Below are 10,075 nucleotides of genomic sequence, written 5' to 3' on the forward strand. Positions count from 1 at the left end.
TGTTGGATAAACGAGGTACATTCCTCTATCCAATCAGATAAGTACAGATATATGCATCACCTTCACAACCATGTTTGCTACATCCCAGAAAGGTAGTCGCAGTTTTGCATCTTTTGCATAGTGCTGAGGTTGTATGGTTAGCTGTTAGTTGTGTTCGCTCCTGTATACAACATTTCCAGTTATGATTTCTAACTTCCACACTAGCTCTTTCTTTGAACCTTTATCGTCAATATGGGTATTGTAAAGGTATTCTCCGTTTAGCATTTAACACAACTGCATCACCAACAGTTTTAGTTTCCCATTGAATCAAATACACCAACAAGATTATCCAGATGTATTTTTTGCATTTGAAAATGAGAAGCAATGCATCAAACAGACATTATTAGCAATAGTTCTTTGTTGCGTTTATTTTATAATAGTCCCATCAGAGCAACCACTTATTATAGTTCTATAAATTCATGAATTCTGTCAATTCAAGAATATACTACAGATTTTTTTTTTTCATTTGACAAGAATTAAATCACCTTGTCCTACTTTACAATCGGGCAAAGGGGATATATTACCTATGCTAATGTATCTGGAAGAAAAGACGACCTGCTGTAGGGAGAGAGTAAATGAGAAGCACCTGTAGAATATCTGCATCTGACCTGTAACCCTGTTATAAAGTTGGCTAACTTCAATAAAAAGAACCTCTCAATGACCTTGGATGTGTTGCCGCAATCCCAGCTGAAATACAAGCCTATTATTTTTACAAACTCAGCTATAAGGCTGAAAATGTTATTCAATTTGGTATTTTCTCTCAAACTAGCACAGAGTTGTGTATTTTCTTTTTAAAAATGCAACATTATATACTTTTCATAGTCCTTCATTCCACCAAGAATGGGAAGAAAACATCTGGAAGGCATTTTTTCTGGCTTTTTGGAGGTCTTAGCAGACAGTACAATGGGCCTTATCAAATCCAGATGTGAAAGCGCACAGTCAACGCAAGGCCTTCTTCCATTTATCCCAATAGAGCATATATAAGGAATCCACAAATTTGAGATCCTAATACACAATATCATTTTAGAATCATGAAAATACTGCCCCATTCTTTAACTTTTCTTTCGGTCTTTTGCCATTGTTATTTGTTGCCAAACATGGTTTTGGCCCAAATCCATCCTTGTTTTCATTTGCTCAAAGTTATTCAAAGAATGTTGTTTCAGTATTTTTGATCATTTAAGTACCAGGCAGAAATGAGTTCTGCATGAACGTTTGTTATGGACATTAAACTGCCAATGGGGAAAGAAAACACGCTTTAGGCAACTTAATCGTAATAACCCTCTACGAAGGGGTGACAAAAGGAAATCCATCGATGCAGATCCTACAGGTAAAGGGCGCCGTAGCAAAATCCTAAACGGCTAATCGAGAAATTGAGCATTTTGGTCTTCCAGGGCTATGTCATACAACTATCGTGCTAGAACATCCAAATAAAAGCAACAAAAAGCTGAAAACTACAGATGAATGGCTAATCTGATTCTTTTCCTCATCTTTATAGATATTCTGCCCACCTTCACCTTCTGCACATCACATTTATATCAGAGGCAATGCAACAAAGACTGGTCCAGTTTTAAGCATCTCACATCCACTGACAGAAAGATTTCTTTCCTTTAGCATTGAAAACGTAACCCAGGACTATATTTCTGAATGTCCTGACCTGTATTGCTGAACTCTGCTCATTCCTTCTTTAAAGATCAACAAACATTCTGTTATTACCACTTCTCATGTCTGTTCAAAACCAGATTTCCTCTTTAACGCCAGTTTGAAATGACGTCCCATAGGAGGAGTAGTTTTTGGACAGCACCCACCAATCCTTTTCGATTTTAATTCAGTTTTGTTGTAATCCTCTTTGACATCAGGTCTGCCAGTGAAAACAAAAAAAGCCCTTCTGGTCCTGTCATCTGCATGTATGTGGATATGTTCCTTTTTTTTAATTTATTGTATATTCGTAAAATGACATTGGACGGTTGTTTTAGGGAAATTGCAGCAATAGAACGTCAAAAGTTAGTACCTATTACTGAGGCATGACTACTTATTAGCATTAGCTAATAAATGCTATGTAGAAAGACTGAACTTTCTCTAAGGGATACTGATTTATTTCTTTTTTCCTTTTCTGTAAAGCTGAGCAGAGGTGGTTTTGATGATAATCTATTTATTGATTCATTTATTGCATTTGTAACCAACACCTGGTTTGGTAGCACCGACAAAATGTTGCTTTTTTTCTGGTTTCTCTAAAGTTGTACTTTGCTATTTTTAAAGTTACATTATTTCATTTTGCTGTTCTACTGTGCAGACCATGGCAACTGAGACTTTTGTTTGAACAGCATAAAACTTACTCTTGCAGTATATATCTTTACGACAGCCTTTCTTTCATAATTCAATCTTATATGTGAAAAACACTGTTAAACATACTAGAACATTTAGCATCACTGGAGAATACATTTTCTGATTTAGTTTAAGTTTGTAAGACCAAAAATAGATGTGAAAGAAAAATGAATATCCATCCATAACATTTAGGGAGTGTAAACACATGAAAGTTAAAGCTCCTATCTATCCCCCTGATGTTAAAATATTCTGAATGTGTAACTTTAACTATTTGTTAACAAAACATTGACATTGTCTGAACATCTGATGACAGTATTTTGATGTTTTTACTTCATACTGTTGTTGCAAAGTAATCAATAATCTTTAGATATAGTCAACTATCTATCCACCCATCCATCATCTGCTGCTTATTCTGCACTCAGGTTCCAGTCAATCACAGGTTGATAGATCAACTAATAAGCATTAAAAAAAAAAAGTAAACCAAGAAGTTGTAATTACTGGCACGTTTCACTGCAAGTGTTTTGATTTGAAATAAAAATTGTAAAATTTGTAAAATTATATCAATAGTGATGTCATATAACTTAGCACATAGGTAACAGTTAATGCATGTAACCAGCTGAAATACAGGTTTTCCTGCTGTGGAGAACCCTAAGCAACATATCCTGTGACTGAATAATCACTTTTTATTTGTTCTTTTCTCATCATTTATATCCCCTACATCAGCGGAACCCAACGTTTTTTGTACCAAGGACCAGTTTTATGCATTAAAATGTTTCAGCGGACCAGTTAGAGGCCTGGGGATTCAAATAATAAAACTTTTGTCAGTTCACAGTAATTAGTCTGAATACAACGATTGCACTTTATACTAGACAATTACGATATTAAGTCCGGCAGTACGGCAGAGGCGGAAAAAGTCATTTTTCAAAATAAGATCCAGAAGATGTGATGAAAAAAACCTAATATGTACCAAGAAAGATTTTCTTTGCAGGCCCAGTACCAAATGATCTGCGGACCAGTACCGGTCCGGGGATCGGGGGTTGGAGACCACTGCCCTACATGATAGTGAAAAAAAGCTCATGAGCTATTGTATCTCCAGAGCTAGCAGTAGCAACAGTCTGTCACTCAAAATAGAAAATTTAAAAAAAAGTGAAAAGAAACAATATTTTTGCAGCACTGATATCCATTTAGGTTTTCTCGGTCGAAGAAAAAAAAATATCTGCTAAGGCGCCCGGCTTGGCGTTAATGTTATTCTAACGTATTTGCCCTCGCTGGACGCACTGCTCTGTTGAGAAGAAGTGGGGCATAGAGTGTCAAATGCACAGCATTCCTTGAATTTAAGCCCATGTTGAGAGGGGAGATGTTTCAGCGTATTGCTCATGTTTCCACCCTGTAATTGTGATTTAACAGATATTATGAGCAGCATTTTCAGACACGGTATAACCCAAAGTAAAACGATCGCCAAATGATGGTACCATTGAAATAAGTCACTGTTGAGGGATTCCCAGTAGTGGCCAAAGTGACAACAGTGTTGTATGCTATTTACTTTTATGTAACGTCAAATTTATCAGCGATAAATTCTGTGCTGCAGCAACCTTTGCTCATACCAAGAGGCAAAATAGAGGATCATTACATTTTCAGATCTCTTACTTTGACTTTGAATGGGCAGAGTTCAACACAGTTCTTCCTCTTTTTTTCAGCCTCCTTCATAAATTTCCTGACAATTCTCAGCTAGCTTCCAGTACCTGAAACTAGCGGGAGTTTCATGCTCAGCCAGTTCAAATTACGTCATGCAGAAGAGCTTATTTGCAGCTCAAACGAGAGATGAAAACTGTACCATCCTTAATCTGCATTCAAAGAACTATGGAGTGAAAAATGGTTTGTTAAAATTGGTTTCTGTGATATCTTTATATGTAGGTAAAATATCAGAATAGATTGATGTATAGTAGATATTTTTCCTATTTTTCCACCAAATGTCTAAGATAACTACTGATCTGCGCGTGAGCAGGCCTCTACTTGCCTCCCGGTGAATGAAATACATGTTCCTCAGGCTAAGAGGTCATCTGGTTTGGGTCAAGATAATTATTTTGCCGATGACAAACTGAAAAGTGATTAAAAGTGCTCTGTGTTTTCCCTTTGGAGGAACATTGTGTTCGTATCAACGAAGAAAAAGGACAAACAAAAAAAAAAAAATTACTTAAAGTACAAAAATGACCATTTATGAGCAATACGCACCAGATTAAAAGGTTTGTTTTCATAACTCTTGGAATTCATAGACATGCTTGCACTCTCATGTATTTCCTTGTTCACATATGTAGAGTGTCAAATTTCAGGAAGTTAAGTGCCCCTGAGGATCACCTACTCCGGTTGCTTTCTGACAGACTTAAGAACGGAATAAATCCCGCCTGCAGCATCAGAATAGATCCCCTCCCCAGGCTGTCCAGTACACCGCTGGAGGACAAAACTGTAACCATAAATGATCCAGATATGGATCAGAGGTGCAACACTATTTATAAGGGGCATTAAAAACAAACGATCTGCAATAAATCCATTGATAATGAACAATACAATATTGGGAATGCTTTTTTTTATAAAATTGTGCAAGCTGTGCATGGGAAGTGTATATCTCTGTCTGTCCGCCAGCAAAACCCCTAATATTCACACCATACGAGCTATTTTTGGGCACTTTCTTACCTACCATTTTACACACTGAGGAATCCACCTGTTCAACTCACAGGCCTGATTTGCAGCAGACAGCAGACCACCAACCATGCCGGGCAGTCTCAAGGTGCTAATAATAAATGCGAGGCAACACCCCCCACAACAAATACCACTGCTACATGACCTCCGAAAAACCCCTGGGACACAACACAAGTGTCAAAAAGTAATTGGAAAAAAATAAAAATTTAAAGTTACGTTCAAAACTAAATGGGGAGAGCAACTAGATTTTGTGATTGTCAAGTAACATGTTGTGTGTTTGGTGTTATTCCTTGCCAGCAGCTATGATGGCCAAGTGTTGTACTGAGAACTTCCAGGTAATAGCTGATGACAGATGTGGCGTAAGGAGCCTCCTTTTGAGTGCCCTAGAAAATATGTCTTTGTGCCTCAGTCCTAAAGGCGGCTCCACCCTACTACTTTAGAGGAGCTCCAGTCCCACCCTCTTATGGATGTTGGGCTCATCCACCTCATCACTTAATTTGAAAAAAAAAAAAAGGCTAGGGAGGCCACTGAGCATTCTCAAAAATTCACCACCAGAAATCACATAATAAGAGTCTGAAATCTCTGAACAACTTTTAAAGAGACACCTGATGATGAACTAAAGCTGCTATGGAATACATAAAACTTAAACAATGTAATAACTATGTGCTTATACTTTTTTTGGATTTTTATTGTGGTACGATTTTTGCCGTTTTTGCAGCCATGCACAACTGCACTGCAATATTTTATTATTAATTTCTCAGCTTTCTCTGTCTCTGTATAAATCAAGAAAAAAGGAAAAGAGGAAAAAACTAATTCGCTTAGAGTAAGAAATGCTGATCTAAGGGAAGATCTAAAGTACCAAAATGATGAGTTTGTGGGGAGATCTGGAGGGTATCCATTGTAGATGAGGGAGAGGGGAAAGTTTTGCGCGCAGCTCTGCCTCCAAAGCGTGCCCACGAGTTCCCCCCCACACCCGCCGCATCTTACCTGAACTTGCTTGCGATGTGACAAAAAGCAGAATCACCGCCAAAGTGATCTGGGCGTCCCTTATTCTCCGTTTAACTTTCCATCTTCTGTGGGTATCCATGACCGCCTGAGACGTCCACGGTAAGTGGATTCACAACTCGGACAAACTAATTGGACTTGCGACAACTTTTTTTTTTCTTTTGGACAGGACAATACTAAGAAAGCCAAATGTCCAAGAGAAAGAGAAAAAAGGGGGGGAAAGGGGGGGCCTCTGGTTATTTCTCAAGCAGCCATAGGGGTTGGTTGGTGTGGGTTTCCTCCAGCTAGTTGACGGATGGACCCGCCGCTCCCGCGCTGCTCCTCTTCCTTACTGCGCTTCTGAACTGTCTTGCGCCGCTGCGCCTCCGATCAGAAGTGCAGCCCACACTTGCAGTCGTCACGTAGAGCCCCTGCAAGCCTCAGTGGTCGCAAGAACCCCCACTCCCTCCCTCCACCTACCCCACCCACCCTCAGGCCGTCACTCATTCCGCGGACAGGGGATTTAGGCAAATCGGAGGAGCCCGAATATTACAGCCTTCCCTGTTATTGGCCGGGGGGTGGGGAGGAAAAGTTGAGAGGGGGAAAGTTTCACGCCTCCAACTGAATTCCCCTCGCACTGAGTCTGCTCCATCCCGTGGACGGGTCACAGCGGGGGTTGAGGTGGGGGGGGGGCGATCACAGAAGCTGGGTGAGGTCGCTCATCTTTTCTCACCATGATCCCACTGTTCTTTTTATTTTTAAATGCAGTGATAATGACTCATGATCACGGATGCCCTCCATAACTGCACACATTGACTGGGTTTATTGAGTCAAACTTTAAGATTCTCTTCAGGGGATTGAGAATTTGTCTTGTAACTTTAACTTCTCCATGAGACGTAACTATTTATTTTCATTGAGTCAGATGATATTGTGTGCACACGTTTCTGCGCAGTTCTGTTCTGTGATTTGAATAAAATAAAGACTTTGGCTCGCCTTTTTTTAACATGTTTCAACACCTAACACATAAAAATTGGTCTATGAATACCCGAGTATGGACGAGATCCAAGCAAAGCTTTTTCTGATCGTTTCTTATTACAAATACTTGAAAATGTGTCAAACATTTCATTCTTGGATGACATTTCTTTAAACTTCAATCCCTTTAATTGTGTGAAGTTACTTGGCCCGTGAGCTATAAATGACAAATCAAAAGGTATCAGTCGTATTTTGGAGCCCTGAAACTTTAGCTGTTCTACCTCAGCGGTGTTTAAAACTGTTCGGTCCAAACAGGTTATGACATAAGCAACCATGAAACTCGATTAAGTCGGAAATATGGTAAACTATCGATTATCCAAAGAACAGCCTGAAACCTTTTAGCACTTCGAAGGCACTGTGTGTTAGGCAAGTTTACGGATTACGATGCCATATATGAAAGGGGAAATATGCGCACGTATACATCCTCATCGTCTTCATTTTGCTTCTGATGTTATTTTACCTCCAGAATCCTGAGTCCTCTTCCTGCGCCTCAAAGCAACAATGCACAATGACAGTTTTGTACAATGAGATATTAAAGACATGACATCTCCTTATCATGTGGCAGCACGCCTTCAAAATAAAACCCAAAGATATCATGTTAATCTTTAAAGTGAGAGAAATTTTAAATATGAGAAATCCAGTTGACACGACATCTCACAACTCAAAACCAAGCCACAATGTTTCCCCAACTGGTCTTTCCATTGGCACCAATCCCATGGTGCTGGCACAAAATCCCGACACGTGCCAATGCTGTCTTCTGCGGTCTGAAAAGCTGCGGTCACTTCACATAGGCTTCTTCTTTTTAAATTTGGGAGAAAAGAGCTTCTATATGACCTCATCAAGGAAACAAATTGCTGTAAATTATAGGAGCATAATTGGTACACTTGTACTTTTTAATAAGGAGGAAAAAAGCCCTGGAAAAAAAAAAAAAAAGCAATGCACAGCCGCATTGAATACTAACTTTTAACTCTTGCTTCTGCTGTCTCAAGAACAGCCACAAGTGGCAGTTGTCATTTACAAGTGTTCGTCTGGCTTGGGCGTGTGCATGTGTGTGTGTGTGAGCGCGAGTGTGTGTGTGTGTGTGTGTAGGTGTGTCTGGAGGGCAAGGTCAGCAAAAGACAGCACGGTGGTTGAGGTGACTGTACTGAATGCCTTTGGACATGACCATGGTATCAGACTGCTGATTTAAAATCAGTCAATCAAGCTCTGAAAAGCATCACAACTGGCTAATAAATATTAAAAATATTCAATCAGTGACACTTAAACGTGGACAGAGGAATTCAGCAAAATATGAACAGAAAATAAATTCTCCTCATGTCATCACTGCAAACACTTGTAATTAAACAACATCTGTACTCGGCCAGTTTTTCTCTCATCGTCATAAGCTTCACATCTGTCTTGCCTGAGGCCTCTCAGTCGCTGTGCTTTTTTTTTTGTGGCTCTAAGTCAATAACTTTTACGATTAAATTCACACGGTAAATGTAGATGTTAGTGTATATTCACTCATGTGGCTCGTTTTTAAAAGATACTCCATTTATCTGACCTCTGTACCCTCTGGTCGGGGTACAGAGGTCAGATTTGGGCCTGAGAGCTATATTTATAGAGGCCTCGTACCAGCACCAACGAGCACCAAAAGATTTTGACGTGACGCTTGAGGGTGAGACCGAAAAAACATGACAGCGAGCTCAGTGCTGTTGGACGGATGCTTCGTTTGAGGCCTTGCAGTACAAATAATTTCTCACCAAAGATGTGCCTGTGACACAAACCTCAGGATTTAAGGTCTGAAACAGTGACAAAGATGTGATTTAGCGCTCGACTTTTTTTTTCCAAGTCACTTCTAAGCTTGTCCTTTTGTTCCCCACATCAGTGCTCCCCCTTTGTCCTGGATGAGAAAGCCACAGAAAACCTAATTCGATCCATCTTTTTTATTGTCCTTCACAGTTAGTAAAACCAAGATATGATGGGACGTTTGTCGAGGCCATTTCCAAAATTCTAAACTCTGTTTTTGGTAGTTAATCAGACACACACACACACATAGTTCAACTGCAAACCCAGTTGTAGTAAAAGTTTTCAATAAGTGGCGATTTAAAAGCCACAAATTTTAAAGTTTCTTGCCACACAAAACAGTGCATGTGTGGAAATTATAGTTTCATTTAAAACAGAATTTTCTGTTCTTAGTATTCAAAGGGTGACAGCAATAAAAGTGATAGCAAAGTTCAATCACTGACAGACAGATTATACCTTCTTTAAATCATCATATTTATTTATTTATTTATATTGTAAATTATTTGATTTATCTCATTGGGTTTGATATGGTCATTGCATTCCGAAAAGCTGCTTTATACTAAATATATGTTACCCATCAAAAAGTTTGTCGAGCAATTTGGGTAAAAAGATTTTGAGATTTTTAAAACTCTTGCATGGGAAAAATAAAATTAATAAGAACAATAACCTCAAGCAGTGGAGTTCACTGAAATCCCTCTTTTTAAAGAAATGAACGTGAAGAGAGACATAAAAAAGTTTTATGATCACAACTAAACCATTACTGCCTTGGGGTCAGAGCTAGTAAACCAGTTATTTTCTGGTATAAAATGTCCAAGCGTACCTAAAACTCCTCACCAAACATAAACAACAACAAAACTACCATAAACTAATTTAAGAGCCACTGCAGATCATCCAACAATAAATAAGAGTCCCTTTGGTCACAGTCCCAGGTCATCTGTCCTCTCCTTGACAAAACAGATGTCTTGATCCCTTTGGACAGAATTCTGGATTCCATAACCTCCAGGTTGATTACTCTTAACCAAATAAAAAAATAATCCAGTCCCATGACTTGGTTTTGAGGAAGTTTCAAGTGCCAAATTTGATGAGTTAAGCCTCGCCAACCTCTTACAAGAAATGCATCTTAACTAAATACACATTTTTATCAGGCTTTACCCTGATTTTGAAATGCTGTCATGGCTTTGAATTTGTAAAGAAGACAATGGGGCTCTTAATTATA

At 39.0% G+C, this 10,075-nt stretch overlaps 1 protein-coding gene across 2 annotated transcripts in view; it reads right to left on the minus strand.

The window, feature by feature from the left end:
- Positions 1-6,443, minus strand: part of col5a1 (procollagen, type V, alpha 1) — a 79,863-nt gene extending 73,420 nt beyond the window's left edge. The window contains exon 1 of one of the 2 annotated variants that reach the window (XM_086152248.1): positions 6,046-6,443. In XM_086152248.1, the coding sequence (XP_086008374.1) occupies positions 6,046-6,145 (100 nt within the window). In that variant the 5' untranslated portion in view covers positions 6,146-6,443. The remainder of the gene's footprint in view (positions 1-6,045) is intronic. The other variant, XM_086152247.1, reaches the window with a different exon arrangement.
- Between the last annotated feature and the right edge of the window lie 3,632 nt (positions 6,444-10,075).

Source organism: Fistularia commersonii, chromosome 9 (assembly GCF_037954325.1).
Source record: "Fistularia commersonii isolate RoL2024-O1a breed Wild chromosome 9, RoL_Fcom_v1.0, whole genome shotgun sequence".
NCBI lineage: Eukaryota > Metazoa > Chordata > Actinopteri > Syngnathiformes > Fistulariidae > Fistularia > Fistularia commersonii.